At 41.4% G+C, this 27,185-nt stretch overlaps 2 protein-coding genes across 2 annotated transcripts in view; both read right to left on the minus strand.

Moving 5' to 3' along the window:
• The window catches only part of LOC136866642 (nose resistant to fluoxetine protein 6), a 695,618-nt gene that overhangs the window by 82,119 nt on the left and 586,314 nt on the right, over positions 1–27,185 (minus strand). The gene's annotated exons all lie outside the window — the stretch shown is intronic.
• LOC136866984 (nose resistant to fluoxetine protein 6) overlaps positions 1–27,185 on the minus strand; it is an 88,228-nt gene that overhangs the window by 22,584 nt on the left and 38,459 nt on the right. Inside the window, exon 3 of the mRNA XM_068226989.1 lies at positions 10,828–11,021. Coding sequence (XP_068083090.1) covers positions 10,828–11,021 — 194 coding nt within the window. The remainder of the gene's footprint in view (positions 1–10,827; positions 11,022–27,185) is intronic.

Here is a 27,185-nt window from a genome sequence, read left to right on the forward strand (position 1 = left end):
ATGAAATTTTGGTTACAGGACCATTACATAATGCTCAATGTGCTGGTGAATGTCCTTGTTCTGCAAGACTTTACGGATATGCTCTTGATTTCATTGCAGATGTGATTGAAGAAGCCAACCGCAATGCCGATATCTTAACTGTAAATGCAAGCGAAGACTTTCAATAAAATGTTCAAAGCAATATGAATGACTACAAAACGCACGGTGGAAAAGAGTGAGTTGAACACATGTCATAAATGCACATTCCATTGTATCACTTTTGAACGCCACGTCAATAACACTTCTGAAGATGTCGACAGGTTCACCAATATTGTAGCCAGCGTTCTGCCACGCACAACGAAGCATTGGTCTGTATATGTCCGCAGATTATACGTTGTAAATAACAGAATGCAATTTCATGATGAATAATCTGCATGTTACTGGAACGTAGTTTAAGAAAGTCTGTTATGCTCTAGGTGTGTATTTTATACTTCCTGAAGAAATACACTTCCAGAGGTTGCGCAAATTTTGTAGTTTTAGGTGGAATGATTTTTAAATCTACATCTCTTCCTCCAGAGGTTTCCAGTAGTACTTGCTCATCCTTATCTCCAGACAAAGGAGTCACAAGTGAGTAGTGACTTTGTCGGCAAATGTTGATTCAAACCTCTTGGTGTGCACCGCTCTTCCTTTTTCCCGTGATACACGGGGTCCAGACTTTTAATTTTGTTCTTGGAATAAAATATAGAGTTCATCTGCCAATCATCCATCCACTGATATAGCAACATCGATCGTGTAGCTGTGTGTTGCACTGTTCAATGATTGCAACGTTGTGAGAGTGTTTCTCTCCCCTTTCATGGATAGCGTTCTTCTTTTGGTACTACTACTATTAAAATGTTTTCATTCCTCCCTTGAACGGAGGACGGGGCTCTTAGACGGTAACGCCGTCTCCCAGGCCGGGAGATTTCTTACGGTAAAGGAGATGATCGGAGAAGGTCGTGGCCTATACTGGGAACTGCCCCGGCGTTCGCCTTAGTGCAGGAAAAAGAAAAGCACGGAAAACTATTATCAGGATAGCCGATGGTTTGGGACAGGCGTCAGGCCCAGCCCTGTCCATCCACAGTAGAGGCGTGGTCACCCCTCCTCTGTTCGGTTGGCCGGTCAGAATGCAGAGCTGTTGGACCACAGACCAGCCGGAATCTACCGACGTCCTTTGGTAGAAAGATCATAGATGAACTGACTTTGATCACTGTTCCACACAGAACCCTCTTGGATGTTCTCTGTCGTGATATGTGCATTGACTTCAGCAACAAATATTTGAGCCCTTGAAACCATCTGTTCTTCGTCGTCATTAAATTTCGTGTTTGGAACACAGTTATATGGCGGAATGTTATCCTAAACTCTTTCTTTGAAATTAGTAATAAATGCCAGGGACGCTGTAAAATTTGTACACCCAATATTTCGGGCTGCGTCCAGTGCCCAATATTGTAAATGCCAATAATGAACGGAAGAACCCCACTCTCGCTCTTCATCAAACGTCGCCATTACACTCTGTTTGATTACATTGAACTATAGCGTACGATTTCCTTTTAAAATGGTGTAACCTTGTCTTTTCTTTCCCACAGAGGCGAGTACGTGATTAATATTGCTTTTAGCCTCCAGTTTAGGGTATCTTTACAGGAGCTTGTCGTATGTGTTAAAACCTCTGATGTGATAATCATCGTACATGTTGTCTAGTGTGTTGTCAGCAAACACCGAGATGACGCGACTCTCAACTTCTTGTCAGGAGAAGGTTGGAATTCACTTTCACTGCTTCCATCACCTCTTCCCGAACGTGCCGTATCACTAACGCTTGTAGGGAGATGTGTGTCATTATCATCACTAATATCATAATTATATGTTGGTTTTACAACACTATCCGTTCCTAACCGGTGATTATATTTTTGCACAATAATAGTGAAACCGTTCAATACATCGTACAGAGTGCGTCATAATATCCTGCTAATACAATATGCCGTTTTATGCGACATTCTAGGATAAATACTGTCATATTCAGCATGTTTTGCCAAAATCGGGACACGAGTGACACAATGCTGGCTGGGAGAGCTGCAGTCTATTTGTGCGTAACGAGATAAAAGAGAGCTCGCACCAGCGGGTATTTGAAAAGCGCTCTCACTCCGCGAAATAGAGAACATTATATCCTCGCTACGCACGATAACAGATGTACATCAAAAGGAGGAACATATTACGGGGTATCTAACGCTTTAAATAGTAATTCTCTGCGATTTTCCCTACAAATCCAATGATGCCAACATACCGTCTTCAGCTGTTAATAATAGCAATAAGGAAAATTCTGAAATACGTGACGGATATTTAGGAATAAGGACTCATACGAATCAGGGATTTTTATACTCATTTATGGTATCAAGATATGTCTTACATAATTAATGTATCACCAATGACGTACTTTATGCGGGTGCAGTTGATGACAAACAGATGTTTGGGTCTTGACTGTGAGACAGAAATTCAGAAATCCCCACGATATGGCTCCCCAACTGAAAATTATCTAATGATGCTTTAGAGATTGTGAACAAACCTCTGATGCGATCATAATAAAATTTGGTCAGTAGAAAGAAGAATATATGTGCTTTAATTTAATACCTCAATAAACGCTGAGAAGCAGGTATTAGCGGAACGATGTTTGGTTAGTATGCGTGGTCTGCCACCTCCCCTAATGCCAAGCCTGTTCCACTATATAGGAAAGTGCAACTTGAAATCGACATTGACTCATTTTGTTCAGTCATTCAATGTCAGTTTATTCTAAGTCTTGTGCGGGTACGCAGTGAATTATATATACAGTGTGTTCATCAGCTAGAGTGGTTCGCATGTATTTTGTTACCCAGTGATATGTAAACACGGTTTTACTGACCTGTGTAATTCTTGCCCGAGTATTAGGGAGCTATGAATTTATTCACTTACTTTGAAATTTAGTGTCATGAGTGAAACAACATGAATCTAGTTAAGCGAGTGCTATTCACTTACATTAAACCGTGTGGTAGTTGGCGATGTTTACTGTGTACGGATTGATATGTACGTAACTTAATTAATGCATGAGTCAGACAAAGAAAGGGAAGCGCTTTAGGAATGTTGATTAAATCACGATAGCATATCCGGAAAGTGGAAATTTGCTAGACGAAATAGCGGCTTATGTGTTTGATACGGATGGAACGGGCAGTGTCGACTAATTAGCATAAACCCCGTTCGTAATATGGCCTACCAATAGTAAATGCTATGAATCAGGCAAATGTGGCATCAGTAATACGCAAGTTGTTAGACTAATCAGAAGCATTCCTGTATCCCGAGACAGTGTTCAATTGAACGTGTGATGCTTCAATACTTAACTGATTATTATTGACTGTGATAGGCAAATGATAGGAAATAGGTAACGGGCTACAGAGGCAATATCGTTATCAGGCTAGTATACTTGAGTCTATGAATGATCCTAGTCGCCGCAAGTTATAGTATGTTGCATAAAATAACTATAGCAGTAATAGAATAATGTCCTCATTTGCATACAGTATATGAACGAGCGAGATCGTCAGAGCCAGGAGTCGTCTCGAGCTGTTTTCTTGTGTCAACTACTAGTATACCAGGGAACTTCTAGATCGTCCGACGCCAGTTGAAGATCATGCCAGCATGAACGGGACCCAGAAGCAGACGAACTCAGGATTCCACACTACTGAAGCCGCCGTGATGACAGCCTAAACGCTATTGATGTACCTGCCTGATGACAAATGATCACAAAGCTGAAGCGATAAGTACATTTCCAAACTTCAAGGTCTGAAAGTTGTATCATCCCCATAACTGTAAATAGATAACTTTATGCAAGTAAATAAATTATAGTATAGGTAACTGTCTCAAGCTGTTTCAAAGGGATTGGAGTTTCCTTAGTTTTATTATATTTCTTATCAGGAATTTGTATTCAATTGTTGGGTAACCATTCATTTTATTGTGACCCGGAGAATTTAATGCATGGCGTATTTATAAAATCCTAGAGTAGATAAAGTGTGAAGTATAGTAATTAAAAAAGGACCAGTGTCCATTAGATTGTTTCCAGCCACCATCAATTTACAGATTGCTATGAGTCGTCTGAAGGTTTTTAAGTTATTTCTTTTATGCTTCACACGTAATATAGATGACTCCCCCAATCTGTAGTTTTAAGACTGATGATCAAGAAGATGTGCAGACGTGACAGCGGAGTGCGAAATATGAATGATTTAGTACGCGAGTGTTACAGTTAATTTAAATTCCCGATGGATAGAGTCTTCTATATAATTATGCATGTGTTTGGGATATCGGAGTGAGAGCGGGAGCTCTTCTCGCAGGTCAATGTCCGGAAGGTTGGACCGGGGATAGAAATGTAAATTTCCAAATGATTATATGTTAGTGCGAAGTAACATGGCGCACAACGGATAAAGGTATTGAGGCTAATAGAAGCCAGAGAATGATACTGAGGCTGATATAAGCCGGATTATTAAAGAAGAGAGATTTTCTTATGTGATGATAATAATAATAGAACTGCCGTGTTGTTTGCGGGATGTGAAAGTTAAAGTGGCCCACCAGCCGGAGGCGTCTTGACAGATTTATGGCTCCTTGTCTGAAAGAGGGAACGACTCGAGCGAAGCCTTTCCTTGCCACTGTTTGGGACATTATGCGAGCTGTTCATTAGCCTTACCACGATGTAATATTCACATGCAGAATCATGGATTACCACCGTCGTTTTAGAATCAATATTTCACGAGATGACATAATTCCTCCCGTTTTCTTTATTTCATTAATTAAATAGATATAGGGAATTTTAGGAAAATGCACCCCGGATGCCTGAAGAGCATGGTTTTGATTCCCTTGCGGCAGTGATGACCATGGTCACTGTCAGTAATCCTGAATGGATAATACCTTCCATACGCCTTATTGTATATAAAATGCGGTATCAATTGTGTTCCCTTTTCAGACAATTTCGAGTGTTCTTGTCGTATATTGTGTGCTAATTTTGTTCGTTAAATGTACTCTAGAGGAAACAACGCTGTTTGAAATCTGCTTGTCAGATAGTGTTTAAGAATATCCTGATGAAACAAGCGTTATGCGACAGTTTGATAATTCATAAATATAATCAGATAGTATGTAATAGGCTAATCCTGTGATATGACGTTCACGTGTCTTGCAAGTGTGCTTAATATAGCTTTATTAAACGCCTCAATCATCATGAACCACAAAATTGTGAAACCATGATAACGGAATAGTGACTAGCTCCACTTATTCCATGAGATGTGCTTTTTTATTATGCGTATTTGTTTAACTAATCTGTGTATAATAATATAGTGAGTGTCAACGTTCAATTATTAGTTAGAATGGGGACGTCTCTTCGATATCGTTAAGAGTATGAAGTGCAAGCGTGCAAATCAGATAGAGACTGAAAGACATTTAAGTCACCTCTCATAACTCAAACATATATTTCTTTATGTAAAACTTTATGGCATATTTTCTCGTACATCATTAAATATGTATTTTTCTCAGTCCATTAAAGATTGTGTTTTTAAAGTAAGAAACACCATTCTTCTCATTTGGTAGTGAAAGTCATATTCCTCTCATATTTAGATTCCCATACTTTCGAGACAATTAATGTAGTGCCCATTTTATAGCAAATCGACCCGTATGCTCTTGAGTTTGGCCGTGGATACTCTGAAAGTAGAGGTGATGCGACTTCGAAGCCGGGGTTATTTTCCTAAGGTCTCATTCAACAGATTCCATTCAGCCATCGTATTCGTGAACTGAAATAATTATTTATGCCCTGAAGCCCTGGACAGGGGCAATAGGTAACATAAAACATGCGAATGATTAATCTTCTACACCAATACCATCTTCACGAAGAACAGTTCGTCGTAACTCCATCACAACCAATCGCAATACATTAGCAGGCTTGATTACCAATCGCCGCCCCATTTCACGAATAAGGTCACAAACTGCAACTGCACATACCCACTGCAGCGTCTCTACTCGTCTCGACTGTCGTAACGGCCGGCTAATGTCGAATATGGCATAGCATTCAGAGGCCTCTTGTGGACGACTGCAGAGGTTTGCAGAAAAACAAACATCACCAGTGCACGAAGGAAACTTGAAAGGATCCCTCGCGGGATTGCGGTGTAAATGCGCTTGTTCGAGCCCAAATAATTTCCTTGTACGTACAAAAAAACGTGTTTAATAAACGGCATATCAACAATAAGGAATAGATCGGAGCCTTGTAAGCCTTTAAGGAGCAATTAGGTAGAAGGAATAGTAAACTATTTTGAAAGTTGTTTACAACAAATCACAACAGTTCATTTGTGAGAGCAGGATATATTCCAATATCTGTGCCACATAAACTCTCAGCATTAACCACGCCTACGCACTTGTTACCTGGTTAGGTCGTCAAGAAGCCGTTCCTTAATACTCATTTCATCGGCAACACTCTTACAATCTTCCCTGTTGATGGAGAGTTCCACACTCAGCTGTAAGCCTTTAGGGAAATCCCGACATCACATTCAACATATCCGATCTACCTTTACGAAGTACTTCGCGCTGAAGCAGAAACTAGACTAGATTTCTCCCATATTCTTATCCTTTTGGGGGTACTCTTCTCCACGCCACACGTACCATATGGTTTGTCTTGACCACGCGGGTTTCGTCTTGTGAATATTATGTTTTTGATCTAAATTATAAACGGATTTTTGATCATTTCTGCTTCATTTACTTTCTTCAGATGATGAATTTCAGGTTATTTTCAAATTTCTTCTGTAGTCCTCTAAGTTCATTTTCCTCCTTCTTCAGCTTTTCTCGGAATCTCAGAATTCTGATCGAAGTCTCTGATTTATGATCATCTGATGACTGTTGTCCTTATTGCTCGTTGGAATATCGACTTGGAATGAGACATCACTGTTCGCATGAATTTCGTACTCGTCATCTAATGTATTTCATGTGGTTAACAAGCTTGTCTCCAGATGGATTTATTCCTAAGAAATACCTTGTCTCTGTCTGGCCCTTCGTGGAACTATTTTTCTAGTTTGATGGTTATGGGGATAATTCGGAAATTGACTGGGCACAACATCTGGCTTTATTATGTTCCTCTTGCAGTTTCTCCATCTCTGAGATGCAGGCTACAAACGCAAGAATAATCGGATGAAATAACTTCACAAACCTTGATTCATTTTTGCCTTGAAATAGCTTTAAGCCACGTCAACGAAGTTATCTATTTGAAGCAATGCAACTTCACACCTGGAAGAGTTTGGGTTCCCTTGCCATTTTTACAGGGAGGAACACAACAATTGAGCATTTTACAACCAGAAGCGCACACATAAATACTCAAAGTAAAATTGCCGGAACACAACAACGTGGTTACCTACAAAGATAAGTTGCGTGCGTTCGCTACTGCCCTAGCGGGGGTTTCCGATATTGAGAGCTAACGTTCTGCTATGCACTACAGAAGGCGGTGGTAAAACCAAGAATAGTGCACGCATATTTTAATGTTCGCTAAAATACATTATCCACCCGATTACATTGACTGCTCCGAAACATTATCAGCCAGACAGATCGACTGCGACAAACTCGATATCTTCCAAAGGAAAGCCATGCAATGAATAGTCGAGTATATCGAAGAGATGAAATGAGAGACAGAATAAAAACACATATATGGCCGGTTTCTGGTACACCACAGTTACCTGTGAGTTACTTAAATGCGCTTGTAACTTTAACTGCGCTGTTAACTTTAATGAGTTTCCGGAAACTTAAAAGATTCATAAGCCCTGGTAATAAACAGTACAGTTATCGTTATGTTTAGTATCTCTCGCCCTCCAATAGATGTCTCTACGCTAACGTCTTTAGGGTTATTTTGGTAATATCTAGTTACTTTTACTAGCAGAAGTTTTCTGCAATGAAAAATGGCTGGCAAATATGTACACAGTCACTTCGTTCAATCTGATTCAGCATGTAATAATCTCTCATAATATAAATAAGATCTAATAATTCGAAATTATATATATATCTTCTTCTTTCTTATTCACAGTACGTAGACATCATCTTAAATTTCACCGTGATTGTTTTCGTCAGTAAAATTTAAAAAATATACCCCTACTTACCACACAGAACACTTTTCACTGACCCAGAACACAACAAGCGTAAACGAAATTAATCACATAAATGAAAACGTGCAGCCCACTTTGGAACCTATCACTCCGGCACTGACTTTCTGCACTGATGGTGTGATATCCATTTCTTCCCGCTGCAACTATTACAGATTTTTTAGTAGACTGCAAACAAACCGAAAACTCCTACTTAAAACACGCATATGTTGTTATTCTCTTCAAGGATGCTGGACATATACTGCAAGATTACCGTTCCTTCAGTTTTTCTTCCGTATCTCGGCGCCGAGTCTTACGAGCAAAATTTTGCTTATTCCTGCTCTTATCTCTCTGGGAACTCACTCATTTATCATTCTTCTTAGACATATAATTTCACCTGATCAGATGCCAAACCCTTCAAGAATTCCAGGTTTTCCGGGCTTTTATAGCACAACTTGAACAACACCAAAGCATTTCAAACTGCGATCGCCAATAGCCAAAACAAAATAGCCATATCACTAAATTTTTCTATAGTAGTTCCCTAATGTATTTCTCAAACTGATAATTTGTAGTTCTTAATAACTGCAACAGACTAGTAATTTGAGATATTTTACTTTCAATGACCACGCAACATACATTGGCAAAATTACTCTCATAACTGCTGACGTGAAGTCCACTTGAGAATTTCAATCGAACGTAGCGAGCTAACCCCGACCTAGGGTGTGAAGTGTGTTGACACAGATAAGAAGGTAACATGAACTACAGCTCCCTGCAAGATTTCAAATTAAATCAGTCCAGATGTTTTATGCTTATTGGGAGTCTATGAGACCTCGCGTCACCAGTTAAAAGATATAATAACATTAAGAAAAGCAATGAAAAATCGATATTTACTATTCAGCAGGCTTATATAAAATGCATACCGGTACCTCAGGTATTTATAACTTAATGCAAATGTAAATATTAAATCTAAAAACTCCATAATTTCAGACTGTGTTCACTAACTGTTGGTGGGACACACAGTTCAAAGCCTGACGAAAGAGATTTTAAGATTACAGCTGCACTGAAAGATCAATTTAAGCCTGTTGAAAACCCGTTTGATTCGAGCTCTATTTTATTTGACAATTAATTTCCTGTATTGGAAGATACATGCATAGTGGAGGTGCCAGTCTCCGAGGAGACTGTAACCTAAACAGCTGGGACAGAAGACAGCATACAAGTGGAATCAGTGACTAAGGCCAGTGATAAAATGGAAGTAAACGTACTGACTGGAATATTGTCGACTCCAGCACACTCAGGCACATTAAAACTACAATTAATGACTGTAAATATATTATAACCAGTTCACGATCACTTACTAATGATTATGAAGCTAATATAAGATGGTTTGGAGTGGCGCCTCATATCGGAATTTGTTGGAATCAGTTCTAACATAGAGGTAACTACAGCACTAGCTGCAGTTTAACAGTTGTTGCGCAGATAACTGTGAAGAAACCGATAACTGTTGTTTCGGAAACTCATTTTAAACGTATCACCATGTTAAGTTACTGATAACTACGCATCTACAGATAACTGTCATTCCACAAACTGGCCAATAAAGTGTGAAGAGTGGACATTGGATTACAACGTGACGAAAAACAGATGTATACAGTGGGATGGCGATATGCCATGGATGCTAAGAAATGCATTACTCAGAGCTGTGACGAAGGCAATGCCATAAAATGGACCTCACCTCTCTAGAACAAGTAATCTATCACTGATCTCCATTTAGGGCTGTCACCCGTGTGGCAGATGCCCTATCAAAATTTACCTTGTATTTTCTTATATAATTCCAAATAAGTTGGAAATGTTTTCCTAATCCCTATTCTCATAAACGAAGGTTTACCCCAGCTTGTCCTGTTTAATTCCAAATTTATCTTCATTTCATGATCTTCTCTACTTTTAAACACTGCATTGTAGGTTATTCGTCTACTTACGTCATTCCGCACCATTTCTCCGCTGACAAACAGTGCTGCTTTCCTTTGGATCTTTTCCAGGTCTTGATGCAAGAAACCCTGTTGAGGATCCCGTACAGCGTGCTTTAATTGGTATGTTACCGGTAAGTAGATCATTACTACAACCCCTAAATACCTGGATGGTAGAACAAGGTGGAAATAGAAACCGGTCGGGCGTCAGGGAGATTAGAAGAGAGAAGCACCAGTTCGGATCGAAAGATATGGATCCAAATTCCGTAGACAACGCGTGGTCTTCAGGGATAAACTGTGAACATTTAATAATCTCTGTTGATCAGTACATGCTAACGAAAACCTCTTCTCACAAACCTATGTATAGGCCCTATAATATTGAAAGAAGCATTCTGACAGATGAGTCTGCGGGGAGGAACATTGCACCTGTCCTAGCAAGGTGTTGCCATATTCCTGCATTTCTTTCCGCTTCCCCTCGCTTTCACCTCACTAGTTCGTTCGTTCGTTCAGACTGCTCAGAAGTGAGGTGTTTTAACTCCAAACGACACGACCCGGCTAGCAGGCTTGTCTCCATGGGAACCGCAGTAATCCCACCCACGTTTCCATGGCAACCATTCCTCATACTCCCTTCTTCCCACCCAGGCAGGCAGTAAACGGACCTCACTCTAAGAACAGAAGGAACGCAGCTTTTAGTATTACGACAATAGTTTATCGTAAATATCAGACTACTTCAAACTTACCGTGAGCTTAGGAGGTAAATGCCAGGATACTGCTTGAAAAATATTGTAGCCATAGGTGGAACTACTGACAGAATCAAGACACCGGCCGTCAGCAGTTTACCTGCCGTGGGCCATCTCCACAGTGGATACAGCACTAGTGGGGCGAGCAGGAAGAGCTGCATGTCAGCGGCCAAGTACCAGGACTGCATCACGCACTGGAACACAGGTACGCCACAATCAACTAGAAACACTTGGACAACAGATAAGACTGTTTGTGGATGACGTTATACTATATAGAGTAGTAAATAAGTTACAGGGTTCTAAGCGACTACAAAAAGACCTCGGCTAAGTTGTGAGCTCGACAGCAGGTAGTGGTGTGAAGGTAACGGGATGAAAAGTCAGATTGTAAGCTTCACCAAGAGAAAAAAATCCCCTTAGTTTTAATAAACGTGTTGATGGCGTGCTACAGTCTCATCGGGATCACTGAAGATGACGATATAAAATGTCGTTTACTTTTAGTGCCCGGAGTGTCCGAGGACCAGTTCAGCTTGCCAGGTGCAAGCCTTTCGATTTGACTACCGTAGGTAACCTTCGCTTCGTGATGAGAACACATACACATACACCCATTCCCTGTGCCAACGGGATAAACCAATTATGGTTAAAATTCCCGTCACTTCCGCGATTGGAACGCGGGAAACCTGTACTAAAAAGCCAGCACGCTGGAGCCGTACATGAAGATGAAGATGAAGATGATCATGATGCTTGATGAATACAATGATTATGAATTTAAAGTAATCAGTGGATATAATTCTCAATGCCGTATTTTCATATCAAATGATTTAAAATTAGATGAAAATGTATTAGGAATATGGTATTGTCATTGATATGAAATTATGCATTTCATCAAATTAAAGGTTAAGAAAGGACACATTACATATTCATAAAGACAGTCTACAACAAAGCCAATAAAATAAAAACATAGTTAGCAATAAAATACGAATTACTTTTAAATCTAATTAAGAAAACAACTATCCCTCATAATAAGGATGACGAGGTCTGCTGAATTCTCGTCATCTTGGGGAATGAGGAATATGGAACTCGAAACTTGTAGACTACAGCGCAGATCGGCCAGGTCCACGTACACTGTAAGGATGTGTACTACGGTCAGATAACCGCCGCAAGTACGCGCCGGGGTGTTTGTCCCTAGTAAGAAGGAGTACGTCACTATACCATGGCCGACCTGAGACGATATAATACCACTGCTTCTCTCTGAGAAACCCGAATGGATGTCTGTCATGCCTTCGTACTTCCTTTAATAATTCTCATCTTATTTGAAACTGGATTGATTGATTGATTGATTGATTGATTGATTGATTGATTGATTGATTGATTGATTGATTGATTGATTGATTGATTGATTGATTGATTGATTGATTGATTGATTGATTGATTGATTGATTGATTGATTGATTGATTGATTGATTGATTGATTGATTGATTGATTGATTGATTGATTGATTGATTGATTGATTGATTGATTGATTTAAATCCATACGCTGAATATTGTTGTATGTTCGCTAATTTGTGCAGCAAGGCAGGTGCGCGAGCGCTCCATTATGCCCCCCGCACGTGTGATGGTATCGCGACGGAAACTGACTACCCGCTAAACAGCTGACATGAAGGGGGAGAGCCGGGGCGCATTGGTCAGACACTGCTACAGTTATCGTCATTGGCCAGCTCGTCGCTGGAGACCTCGAGTGGTGCAGAAACGACGAGAATCCATATCTGGAGGCTTCCACGGGCTTCGAGTGACCGATGAATCTCGAAAGGCCACCCAGGTGTATATAAGTAAAGCGCGACCTGCGAGGCTGGTTCAATACGAGCAGTTCAGTGTGAGCTGAGACAGTGAGCGAAAGAGAACGGAAAGTGCTACCGTCACGGGTTCAGCTCGATTTAGTTAAGGTGGTGTTGTGAGTTAGTAGTTCTAGTCGAGCTGAAGTCGAGCTGAGTGTCAATTCAGTCAGTCAGTGGACGAGCGTGAGTTGAGAGCGGCAGTGTGTTCGAGTGCCCATCCGTAGAAGTGAGGACTTGTTATGTATGCCTGTCTTCGTGTGTGGGGTCTCCTGGGCCAACTGCTGTGTACTGACCGTGTGTGCTGTAGTGGAGTGGAAGAGAACACAGGATATCGGCATTGGGCTGTGGTCGGAGTTCTCCCGGAGTGAGTGAGCAGAGAAAATCATCCTGGAATGCGATAATAAAGTGAGCAGACTGTGAAATGAGGACTGTGACAGCGGCAACGAAGTAACTGAGTGACTGAGTGAGACTGTAATGTTAGTGAATGAAGACTGAGTGAATTATTGTGAATCAACAGTGAGAAATAATTTTTGCGTCCCGTGGTATGAGTGTAAGTTATGTTCTCGGTACGCCTGAGTGAGTTAAGTTCTTAGTTAATAAATCATAGAATTTAAGATCTACTAGTTTCTGTGTTTAATTATCTACCTCGCCAACGAGCCACAATGGAAACAAAGGCACGCGCAGACTGGATATTGCTTAAAAGAGTGTTAATCGCGAGTTCACAATAACACAGCCAGAGTACTGTTGCAATACTGAGAGGTGCGACTGTGTTACTATTACAGCGGCAAACTCCGCAATAGATAGGTAAATGGTTCCTTTATTTGCGGGTAATTTATGGCTCAAGGCTCGCTCTTACACTTACTACTATACAATATGAATCTATACATTACCATAAATATACAAATACATACTTCATATTTCGTTTATTTTTCAAATTAAGATAGTGATAACATATTAGCATTGAATATTAGTAACCTTCCTCCTGATTGCATGAAAAGCAGCAATTGCAAGGTAACAGGAAGGTTTGCAACAACTATCGAGGTATTTTATGGATTAATATAACAGGTAAGAAGTTCACTGACATTTTGGAAGGGAAGGTGCGATCCATTGTTAAGAGTAAGAGTGGTTTCAGACCACGGAGAGGCTGACCGGATCATATTTTCAGTATACGCCAGGTAACTGAAAAATTTGATGAGAGGAATAGACAGTTATGTTTATGTTTCATAGATCTAGAAAAGACGCATAATGGAATACCGAGTGAAAAAGTATGCGTCATTCGTTGTGCTAGGGGATATGGAATTAACAGTAGATTATTGAAATCAATGAAAGGCATTTGTGTTGACAATTCGAATTCAGTGAGAATTGATGTTAAAATGAGTTCTTAGTCCAAGGTACTTACTGAACCATATCGTTCATGATGAGAAAATATAATATTTAACGTATCAGGAACGCTGTGCCAGGGAGTCGAAATTGGGATGGCGCGAAGGGTAGCTTGAAGCGCGAGGGGGGTGGGGGGCGGGTGCAGAATAAGCCAGCACGGGCGTGCCAAGATGTGTGAGAGAGCAAGGAAACCTAGAATAAAGGATAGAGAGACTCGAATGTTGTTAGGGGATTCACATGTTCCACCCTGATAAGAAGAAACACGACAGAAAGTAAGAATGGCTAGTTAAGAAATTATGATGATAATTACTGCTATGGACGAAATTCGAAGAGGCAAAAATGATAGAAAATTTCATTATAATTTACTGAGTGCCCTGGACTGATCTGATGTGTTAATATTCATCGCCTTTCTTTATATGACTCGATCGGAATGACCTTGGGAACCAAGCTCTCATCAGCACAATGAATTAGCGTGTGTATCTTGGGGGTTACCCTTGTGTAGCGTCTCTGTCTGAACTGACAAAAAGGAAGCGCTAAGTGGAAAGGGGGTCATTTATTCTCTCTCGCTGTGGAAGTTGGACGTGAGGGACACTGCGTTGTCAACTAGCTTAAAGCACACGAGGAATCTGTTTCAGGATATGTAGTATCGAACAATATTAATAACTGTAGCCTATAGAAATAGCCAGTACCCGAAATAGGAAGGGCATAATTAATAAACTATAATCTAGAGTTCGTGTGCGGTTGCGCACTGAAAAAAATGGTCAAGTAACTTTGTACTTGTTAGGCAGTTCTTAGCCCTAAATCATAACATGCAGAAATAGGAGAGATCGCAGTGGGCAAACAGGCATCTCAACTGGGTGTATAAAATTGTAGTTATCGCGGTACGGGAATCTGCGACAAGAGCTGTTATAGCATGAGACCTTCCAACGCTCACCACTCAAGCAGACAGCATCGTGATGGACCAACACCAGGAACTGAGCCGAGGACCAGCTACCCAGGACGATGATAGCGAGATGTTGGGCTAAACCCAAAATGCCGGAGTCCGGCATGGAGGAGCCGTGAGGTCATCATGTTACAGATAAGCTTCAACAGATCCTTTTAGCATGAGATAGGGACAGTTAGCTTCGCATATATTTTCGTTTGTAAATAATAATTCACTAAGCCCATACGGCGATCATATAATTATGCTCAGGACTTACGCACGTGCAGTAAGTGTTTTAGCTTTGTACCATCTTCTTATGGTGATGAGAGAGGTTTCAATTAGGTTTCATTTATTGTCATGTAAAATAAATTTATTCCTTTGGAGAATCGTTGTATAGAAGTTTTGCGGAGCTAGGGTCGTTAAAACTTAAAGGACATGGATGCCTTATAAATATTGTGTGGGAGACCCTTGCTGGAAGTGCCAGTCAACCTATGAATAGGGACTGCATGCTATATAAAAATGCATGAGTTTAACAGGTGTGCAGGAGAGGCCGAGGTCCATGTATCCTCAACGTTGTATTTGAGAGGGTTATAAAAATTATACCGGCGAGTTTTCGCATGGCTTTGAACGTGGCATGAACTGGAGTCCAATGTATGAAGAGATGAAGTTTAAGAATGGTATTCCGGATGATTGAATGTCCTAAAACAAGGCCCGACTTATAGGCCTGATCATGAGTCTGAGGAAAGTGACTGGCATTTAAGAGAAATGTTTTATTATGTTATTGAGGGGCCGAAAGCGCCCGCAGTTTGCCGGGAATAGAAGGCATGAAAGTCTGCTCAACTGAGAGCCGCTTTGGAATGCTAGTTGAAAGGGATCCGTTTGCCACGTGACGAAACCCAGGTGTGAGGGAGGCTCAGCCGTGTAGTTGTGTCTGCTGACGTAATGTTTATAACCACGAGGGAGAGACGACCTTGCCGATCGCTTTAACAAGGGAAGGTCAATGCCATCGCCCAGTTAGACGACCCCGAGAGAGAGGTGACTACTCCACCAAGCCCGCAAGACCTGTGTATTTCTTTACATGTGTTTATTTCAGATCAAGTGGATTTTGCGATTTGTTCAGTGGTGTTTTATTGTGTTTTTTCTTGTCTTGTTATTATTGTTTGTCATTTGATTGTACATTGTTAGAGGGATTGCACGCATGCATTCTAGGGGTTGCGAGCTCTACTCTCGTCCCTGACTATGAGCACGGGCTCATATTACATTCAGTGCCTTTTGGGGGCATCAGAAAGTCCTATATTACCCTCCGTGTGATATACCACAGGTTCATGGGATTTATATAAATTTTAGTTTCTTTATGTGCGAAGTGTTCTGTTACTCAACTCGTGAATCAGGACGTTTAAATACGACGATTATAGTCGAATCTGTTCAAATTTATCAGTGTTCGACGCAGTGTTTATGTAACCTCCCCACGGTGCCCGAAGTAATAAATTTATTTTTCTGCCACTTCATAGCTACTGATGATATACTTGTAATATATTTGTACCGAGTTATGAGATTATTAATTCTTATTCATCCAAATTTATGTTTTTGATCATTAAAGTTTGTTTCCATGTAAATTCTTACCATCATTCACTCACACAAATGCAACTCCTGTCCTACTTACATCCTTAATATTTTATTTGTGTACTTTGAGATCAAGTCTACGAACGTTCCGCGAGCTTTGCCGCTTGACTAGCCTGGTCGGAAGAGGACAGGAAATTTTGGTAATATGTGTCTTCTCATTCATTGACCCACCTTTGCTATTATTCACTTTTGTTATCGACCCAGTAAGGTACATTACACAGGTTAGGCAATGCTGCAATCTTTCAGCTTCCTAGTTCGTAGTCTACATTGATCATCTACTGAAAGGTGCCGATGCCTTGGTCTTAAGAGCAGGCTGTGCAGGAAGCCTTTAATCTAATATTTTGTAACCTGAAAATAGATGCAGTGATTATTATAAAAAATTACTATTTTCAAGACTTAGTAATGGCAGTTCGGAGGAAACCAAAGAAAACTAAATTTCAGTTTGAGAAGATAAAACTGCAGCAGTTAGCTTTTGTTGTTTGAGTCATCAGTAAATAGATTGGTTTGATGCACCTCAAAACACCACCCTATGCTGTGCTAAACTTTTGACATCTACGTAACTGCTGATTGCTACATCTGCTCTAATCTGCTTGCCTTATTCACACCTTGGTCTACCCCTAGCGTTCTTACCGCCTACACCTTCCTCAAGAACCACCTGCACAAGTCCTGGGTGTCTTAAGACGTGTCCTATCATTATATCTCTTCTTCTGGTCAAATGTATTCAAATCGATCTCCTCTTAACAATTCGATTCAGTATCCCTTCATTAGTGATTCGATCTATCCATCTGACCTTCAGTGTTCTTCTGCGACGCCGCATTTCAAAATCCTCTATCCTCTTTCTTTCTGAGCTAGTTGTCATCAGTGTTTCACTTCCATACAGTGCCATGTTCCAGAAAAGTTTTCAGAAATATATTTCTAATTCCTATAACAATGTTCGAAGTGAATAAAAATCTTTTCTTAAGAAAGGCCTAATTTGCTTGTGCTAGTCTGCATTTTATGTCCTCCTTACTGCTGCCATCGTTAGTTACTTTACTACCCTTAATATTCGTCTAATTCCTTTAAGACTTCATTTCCTAAGCTAATATTTCCTGCATCACTTGACTTCGTTCGACTGCACACAATTACATTTGCTTTGGTCTTATTTATTTTCATTTGGTACTTTTTATCCATGACTCTGTGCACACCATTCAGCAATCTCTCCAGATCATCTGCAGTCTAAGATAAATTAACAATACCTTCAGCAAATTTCAGAGTTTAGATTTCCTCTCCTTGAATTGTGACTCCCTTACGAAATACTTTGAGATCCTTTACTGCCTGTTCTGTATCAACATTGAAAAGAGGGAGGGGCAAACTGCAACCTTGCCTCCTCCTTTATGGATTGCTGCTTCTTTGTCAAAGCTTTCGATTCTTATCACTGCAGACTTCTTTTTACACAGATTGTAGATAACACTTCGTTCTCGGTATCTGAGCCCGATCACCTTCAAAATCCCAAATAGCTTCGTCCAATCAACATTATCAAATGCCTTTTCAGTATCTACGAACGCCATGTATGTGGGCTTGTACTTCTTAATTCGATCCTCTAAGATCAGAAAAAAAGTGAGGATTGCTTCACGTGTTTCTACATTACTTCTGAAGCCAAATTGATCTCCTCCCAACTAAATTTTAACTTCGTTTTCCATTCTTCTGTAAATAATAGGTCTTAATATTTTGCAGGCGTGAGATACTAAACTAATGGTGCGGTAGTTTTCACACTTGTCAACACCGCCTTTCTTGGGAATAAGTATAACAACATTCTGCCAAAAATCGGATGGCACTGCTCCTGTCTCATACATCTTACACACTAAATGGAATAACCTCGCCACGCTGGCTTCTCCTAAAGCAGTCAGTAATTCAGAGGGAATGTCATCAATTCCAAGTGCCTTGTTCCAAATTATGGCTTTCAAAGCTCAGTCGAATTCTGCCTTCAAAATTGGGTCTCCCATTTCATCAGCTTCAACAGTCTCTTCTTGTTCCAGAACCATATCGTCCCTGTTCTGCCAAAACGGCGAATGTAACAATGCTCTTCCTATCCATTATTTCCCTCAAGACTGCTCACCCCTTCCAGCTATATATTGATATGCAGTCCATCAGAACAGTTTTCGTTGAGTTCATTTTTCTATGCGCGCGTGTAAAGGAAAATGAACCTTAAACACATCACACTCTAGGAGTGGGTAAATGTCATGCAAACATACATTCCTTCAGTATGGCACAGTAAGGTTCATTTTCCTTTACACGCACATTGGAAAATGAACTCAACGGAAATCGTTCTGATGGACCAAATATCAATATGTGGCTGGAAGGGGTGACCAGTCTTAAGGGAAATAATGGACAGGAAGAGTATTGTAACATTCGCCGTTTTGGCAGAACAGGGACGATATCATCTTCGTCTTTACCTTGATACAACTGTTGGATATGTTCTTACCATCTTTCTGCCTTGTCTTCTTACCCTAGAAGGGATTTTCCATCTGAGCTCTTAATATTCGTCCTGTACCGTATCACTATATCACGGTCCAAATATCATCATTTTACATTACAGGAGAGGAACATTTTAATATAGCACCAAGTAGAGTCCGGATTCCGTGTCTTAGAGGGAGGTGAACCCCGGAGCACAAGCAGTAGTTCCTGCGGTTACTCATGTGAGCCCCAACGAGAAGGAAGCTTTATTTTGAATAGACCCCGGGTATCGCTTTCCCAAGCGAGAGAGAGAAAGGCAAGGTATTTTGCGATAAAGAGACAAACATGTTTGAATTTGTCACATGAAGCCAGTGGTGCCAATAGCATGTAGTGAAATCCGAGCAATCCAGGTTAGGTGGCATGCGAATTCGAGACTTTATTTCTACATGAGTGCAAGATTCAGCGAAAGTAATACAATGGGAAATATTTATTGTAATTATGATGCACTATTTACGCGATGGTGGTGACAAGTACGCATGTTAAATGTTTTCTTTGGTTAAATTCAAATAGCCGTTGGGAGGTCGCAACCGGTCCACAATTGCGATCTATTTTGAGCGCGGAGATGTACCGAAGTCCAACAGAATCTACCAGTACTATAAAGGGAAGGTCTCCGAAAAAGCTTGAGGCTAATTGCTGACAGACCAGTGCGTAGTGCGTGTCGATCTTATCAAACCTGTAGACAAAGTGAATTTAACAAAGTAGTTAGAAAGTCCCCTTTAGGTATTAGATTAGCTCGCTTGAGAATTTGTATGAGTGAATAATAATGTAATAAGAACGATTTCTCAAATTTAGTGGGGTACCTGCCGATTAACCGCCACGAGTACTAGTTGTGACAGGGTATCGTACTCATAATAGGCTCTACTCACGGTCGGACTGATGCCATAAGTAGCAGATATAGAAAATTGTGTCTTGCCTAGGCCGCGGCGTTTTATGGGAATACAAACAAGGCAGTGAAGAGGAGTGCCATGCTACATCATCCAGTTTTCAGGAGTTCTAGGAGTGAAGAAGAAGAAGACAGTACCTGTAATGGCGTTTTCCGGAATCGATAACCGGACTTAAGGATCCGGAGTATACAACCGTAGGATGTGCTGAGCCTACACACGTCGCACTAGAAGGGTGTGCTGAGACAAAGTTGGAAAGTTTCAGATTAGTTGAAGTGTATATAAGCATGATGTATAGCTATAGATTCGACTCATGGCCTTCTCGGAAAATTAAATATTAAATACGTTACTTTCAATGACATAGGCACGTATATTTCCATTATAGGTTAGGTAATTTAGCTTAAGGCTGATCGCCTGCGTCAGCCATGTGTTTATTAGACTTACTGTAGATGGTATGAGGGTAATGTCATAGTTTATTGGGTACTTCGTGATTTTGAATGTAAATTTTTTGTGCGCCATTCAGTGACGCGAGATTTATGTTGATGTCAGAGTCTTAACAATGAGTTGTAGATCACCTTACCTCTAGAGGTTTTAACGGAGAAACAGGCACTGAAGATAACCTAGTTAACAATGTTAGGATGTGCATGATTACGCATGGAGAATGTATTTCAGCTTGCAGCGAGAGCAGACTGATCTTTACACCGTTGTAACTCAGAAAGGGTTTATTATATTATACCGACAGGCTGAACCATAGCCGTGTGTCGGATACGAGCTTGCATAAGTTAGACGAGAAGACCGTGAAGCACTGCAATGAGCGTGTATTTTCACAGTGAGATATTTGTGAAAATAGGCCGAGTGAGAGGCTAGATGCGAACCTGGATGTTTTAGATACGAGGCTGTGAAGGGCCTTGAAGAGGGTACGCTATCCTCATGAGATATGAGATATACACTGACTGACAGAGCAAATGCAACACCAAGAAGGAGTGGTCAGAACTTTATGCCAATTGCAGGGTAGACTGACGTCACTGAGGTATGCTCATGATGTGAAATGCGCCGCTGTGCTGCGCACGTAGCGAACGATAAATGGGACACGGCGTTGGCGAATGGCCCACTTCGTACCGTGATTTCTCAGCCGACAGTCATTGTAGAACGTGTTGTCGTGTGCCACAGGACACGTGTATAGCTAAGAATGCCAGGCCGCCGTCAACGGAGGCATTTCCAGCAGACAGACGACTTTACGAGGGGTATGGTGATCGGGCTGAGAAGGGCAGGTTGGTCGCTTCGTCAAATCGCAGCCGATACCCATAGGGACGTGTCCACGGTGCAGCGCCTGTGGCGAAGATGGTTGGCGCAGGGACATGTGGTACGTGCGAGGGGTCCAGGCGCAGCCAGAGTGACGTCAGCACGCGAGGATCGGCGCATCCGCCGCCAAGCGGTGGCAGCCCCGCACGCCACGTCAACCGCCATTCTTCAGCATGTGCAAGACACCCTGGCTGTTCCAATATCGACCAGAACAATTTCCCGTCGATTGGTTGAAGGAGGCCTGCACTCGCGGCGTCCGCTCAGAAGACTACCATTGACTCCACAGCATAGACGTGCACGCCTGGCATGGTGCCGGGCTAGAGCGACTTGGATGAGGGAATGGCGGAACGTCGTGTTCTCCGATGAGTCACGCTTCTGTTCTGTCAGTGATAGTCACCGCAGACGAGTGTGGCGTCGGCGTGGAGACAGGTCAAATCCGGCAGTAACTGTGGAGCGCCCTACCGCTAGACAACGCGGCATCATGGTTTGGGGCGCTATTGCGTATGATTCCACGTCACCTCTAGTGCGTATTCAAGGCACGTTAAGTGCCCACCGCTACGTGCAGCATGTGCTGCGGCCGGTGGCACTCCCGTACCTTCAGGGGCTGCCCAATGCTCTGTTTCAGCAGGATAATGCCCGCCCACACACTGCTCGCATCTCCCAACAGGCTCTACGAGGTGTACAGATGCTTCCGTGGCCAGCGTACTCTCCGGATCTCTCACCAATCGAACACGTGTGGGATCTCATTGGACGCCGTTTGCAAACTCTGCCCCAGCCTCGTACGGACGACTAACTGTGGCAAATGGTTGACAGAGAATGGAGAACCATCCCTCAGGACACCATCCGCACTCTTATTGACTCTGTACCTCGACGTGTTTCTGCGTGCATCGCCGCTCGCGGTGGTCCTACATCCTACTGAGTCGATGCCGTGCGCATTGTGTAACCTGCATATCGGTTTGAAATAAACATCAATTATTCTTCCGTGCCGTCTCTGTTTTTTCCCCAACTTTCATCCCTTTCGAACCACTCCTCCTGGGTGTTGCATTTGCTCTGTCAGTCAGTGTATATTTGAGTACAGGCCGACCAGTAGTCTAGATTCGGAGTAATGTAGGGCATAATTTGGTGTGTCGTAACAAGACTCATGAGAGATTTGTATCAGTGAGCCACCTGCCTGACCATGTGTTTGAAAGGCGAGACTTGTTTCCGAAAGCCGCAGAGATGACCAGGTATTGTCTCTCTGTGAGGTGATACTGAACCTCAAATGAACGAAACTGCTGTACACACGAAAGTCCTTATCCCGGCCATGGAATGATGGTCTGTTCGCACGTTAAATATTTGTTTTTACTTTCTCTTCACAGCTGACCAGGAGTTGCTAATTTTAACTTGCAACATTCTACTGTGCGCATACACGGCAACTGACGTCCAGAGCCATAGAGATCTCGGGTTTGAGACCAAACCCAGACGATGAGATCAGGTATATACACACACACACACATATATATATATATATATATATATATATATATATATATATATATATATATAATTGTTTTCTCTTTCAGGTGGTGTTTATTTTTAATTTGTGCGCATTTATCCTATGTGTGTTATTGTCGGTTGCTCTTGTTGTTTGCGTCGTTGATTAAAGGCATCACAGCTCGTGCTTATTTTGGTTGTGAGATTCTGCTTCTCTTCAATTTGTCCGGGTGCGGATCCCTTTTGTAAATTCAGTGTCTTTTGGAGTGTAAATACCAGTCCGAAGCAAGTGTTTTCTCCAGTCCAAATGTATTTGGCACATGAAAAAGGAAATTCTTGAAAATACCCTCCTAATAGTTATGAATAAAGTTTCTGTGGAAAAATCCATACAATTTTAGGAAAAATAAAGGAAATAGAACAGTCGTTCCAAGGAGAATATGAAGGAGTTACTTAGGAAATTCACAGAAAACATGAAAGTTAGGGATTCCATTTGGAGTTATAGGTCTGGAGAGGGTTTTAACCTCCTCGGGCCCACGGTCCAAGCAAAATAGTTTTGAATACAAATTTTAGAATTTTGGGATGCTAGAAATATCAGTTTTATAAAAAACACGATATTGAATTTGAAACTATTTACTGCCCCTATACTGTATGTAACCTATAGGTTACAGTGGGTCTTAATGTTGGTCATAGAAAAGTACGGGATATTTTCTTTGTACAGTGTTGGGTACTTTGAAATGCACTAAAGATAAACATCAGTCCTCTATATTAAAAAACCTCAAAATAAATGGAGAAAAATAAACGTTTATACAAATTTAGGTTGAATGAGTCAACACACTAAAAGTACACAAGTCAAATACAACAAATCATAATTCATGGAAATCTTTGTAGCTGTTCGGATTTGCATTCATACACAGAAACACCTTACAAGTGGAACACATGACCCTACATTTAGGACTGTCACACCCTGGCAGACGGCAGCGGGAAGGTTTCACATTTTCCGGGATTTGTGGCAGATGATCAGCATTCTTTTTGCGGAGGCTGTCCTGAGGTAGAGATTTTGTTGCCTTCCTTTTTTGGGTGAATATTCCAAGTGTGGTTCTGTTTGTTTCATCTTTCTCTTCCATCTCAACTTGTGACTGTGAGTTCATTAGTGAGTGAGCCACCTCTACTCGAAAGGCCAAAAAGTCAAACTTCTCCCTCTTGGGTGTTTTTCTGCAGCTTCAGCACGTCTATGTTCTATACACAAAGCAGCCAGAACAAAATCAGTCAGGTGGAATATCAATCGTATGGTCCATTTTTTGGTACGAGCAAGAATTCGATACATTGCTATAGCTCGATCTAAAAAAATCCACTCCTCCCATATTTTCGTTGTATGAGAGGACAATCTGAGGACAATATACAAATATATATTATTTTCTTTTCCTGCACCAGCGACGACACTGACTCAATGGCTGAGCCCCTACTTCACTGGAAGCTAAAATTACAGGCTTGTTGTCGTACCATTTAACAATGGCTACTTGACCGTCATCTCTCACTAACATATCATGAGTTCCTCTTCCTGCCCTTCTCATTTCAGAATCAGTCCGAAGCTCATCAGTCGGTATCCTGCTCTTTTGCAAAGTTCCTGTGCCCTGTACTTCACACTCAGAATGGAGAATATCCAACAGATGAACTGAAGTGAAAAATCTGTCCATGTATACTGCCGAGCCAGGTGGTAGAGATCTATATAATTGAATTACCACTTTGGCACCGATATCCAGATTTTGAAATGCAGCATCATTCAGAATACTATATCTCTTCCCTTCATACAAAAAAAGGTCAACTGGTAGCCCATCTGGAGCAGAACAGACAAAAATTTTCAGGCCACATGGATTTGGCTTTCCTCTGACAAACTGACGCATAACTAACAGCGCCCATCAATGGAATGTTTATCACTTCGTGGGTTATCTAGGCAAGCCTGCTGAATGTTTTTGATCAGTGGTTTCAACTTCCAATACTAGTCGCTCAATTTTTCATTTGCATCCACTTCTGTGTCATCTACAAGTTTCAGGTTGCTCCTTATCTTGAAATATCTTGCTCTTGATATTTTGTCCGCAGTCTGTGGGACCCTGGTCTTCCTGGCCCAATACATTCGTATACGAGGATATTTCAAATAAGACATAATAATGGTGGGAGCAAAAAAGTTCCTCATCTCTTCTACTGTGGCATCCAAACAAATCCCTTTGTCACGTAGGTATCTGCGGTTTGTAAACTCCGTCAGTGTGGCAAATATGTTGCTCCCAACGTATCTGTAGAATTTTGAGAGAGGGGGAGTATTTTTGGCTCTTGTACAGGTTCTGGTGGAGGTGCTGGGGGAAATGGTTCAAATACATCAGACCTCTTCCAGATACCCTAGTACTGGACACTTTCTTGATCATGTTCTCCTTCGCCATCTTCTTCATCCTCCTCCTGAACACGTGTCGCGTCGGGGGGTACAGGAAGTAAAGTGACGAAAGTTCTTTCATCCTCGTCGTCAGAAAGGTCTGACATATCGGACACGTCCCCATTGACAATTTCCAGAATCGCATTGTAATCAAGGCCTAAAAAAGAAACAAACATTGTATAAAATATTACTTCAAGTGAGACCTACTGTAACCTATAGGTTACATCAATACAAGATAAGCCACTGTTCGTTACTCTTTTCCGATTCCTATAAAATTACTCATGAATTGCGTATTAGTTGTTTGTCCAACCCATGTCCCGTTTCCCTACGGGGTCGGGTATGAGGTGAGATGAATTTGTCGTGGCGGTTTTTTAATGACCGGATGCCCTTCCTGACGTCAACCTCATCAGAGGAGTTAATGAGAGATGAAATGAATGACGTGATATATGATAGTAGGGAGAGGGTGAAACCCGGTGCCGGCACATAGCCTACTCCTGTCGAATAGCACCAAGGGGTCTGCTCAAGACTTAACGTCCCCATCCGACGGACGAATCACCATCAACAGCGTCACATGCCCTCACTCCATATGAGCACTGCGGAGAGGTTTGGAATTTAATCCAGGCTTTTGGCACGCAATCTTGTGATTAGAAATTGTATACCACCACCTCCCCTACCCTGCCGGCCAACATTCTGATGGTGAAAATTTTTTCGACCAACGGGACTCGAACCGGCTAACCTCGGTGTTAGACCGTTTTTAGACTTCAGCGCCTTAACGACCATGGCCACCAGGCGGGCTATGAATTGCGTATTAGTGAACTTGTATAATCATTACTACTCTTTTTTAGAATACTAGAACTATTATTATTACTGGAAGAGTGTACTTACTTTCACTGTGATGCGATTTCCGCCAATAACTAGTGGACTCCATTTTGTAAACATTCATTGTGAACAACTGTGGCGATATAAGTGTCTGAAAGTCAGCGTAGCCAATGCTGCACTCTCTGAGATGGTATTGGAATCATCAGTCGTGGCCTGCACTGCTTGGCGCCCGAGATAAAAATTGGGAACCTATGTAACCTATAGGTTACGCGGGGCCCGAGGAGGTTAATGTATTTGTTAACCGACTAGTTCGGATTTGTTTAATCAGGCTGAGATGTGCGTTTCTATAATTATGATTTCATGTTAAGAGACGATTCACTCCGAGGCTATGTGCCATGCGCAGTTTAATTTATTTGAACCTCCGTCAAAACTCAATATCCCCTCCGTATTCCAAGCAATGATTTTAATATTACATTTGAACTCGTGTGTATATTTGAACCAGTTACGGCAAATTTATTTTATAATATATTCTGTAAATGAATTGTTGGGAAGATTACTACAGTATTATTAACTCATGCTTTAATTGTTAATAAACCTTTCCACCCATTTGTTTTCTCCGAGTTCTCATTTACGAATGTGTACTCTAGAACCTGTCCTATGATTTTAAGTTAATTTTAGATACAATATTTAACGCCTGCTTATTTCTATTCGGACGTACCACGCAGCGTCTTCGCTGAGTTAGGCCAAGTACGGACATGGGAAATTACAAAACACCTAGTTTTCCTTTCTCCAAATGTTTCCTTGATTTTCCTGTACGCAGCGTCTACATTTCCTAGGACCATACAACCTTCTCCTTGCACTTCTCTTTCAGCCATTCTTCCTTACCTCTTCCGCACTTCCTATTAACTTCATTCCTTAATCGCCTGTATTCCTATGCCCTCTTCATTTTTTTGAACTTTTGGACTATCATCGTTAATTTATCAGGTCTAGTATATCCAGAGTTATCCATTGCTTCTTAGTTGATCTTCCTTTCGTTCCTAACATTTCTTCAGCAGCCCTAGATACCTCCCTCTTCACGACAGTCCTTTATTCCCTTATTGTGTTTCCCTCAGCCTTTTCGTTCAGTTTTCGTGCAACATTTTCTTTCAAACAGTCCCTCAAACTCTTTTCTTTCACCTAGTATAGATCCCATCGTCTTGCATTCTTTCCA

This window comes from Anabrus simplex, chromosome 3 (genome assembly GCF_040414725.1).
Source record: "Anabrus simplex isolate iqAnaSimp1 chromosome 3, ASM4041472v1, whole genome shotgun sequence".
NCBI classification, from domain to species: domain Eukaryota; kingdom Metazoa; phylum Arthropoda; class Insecta; order Orthoptera; family Tettigoniidae; genus Anabrus; species Anabrus simplex.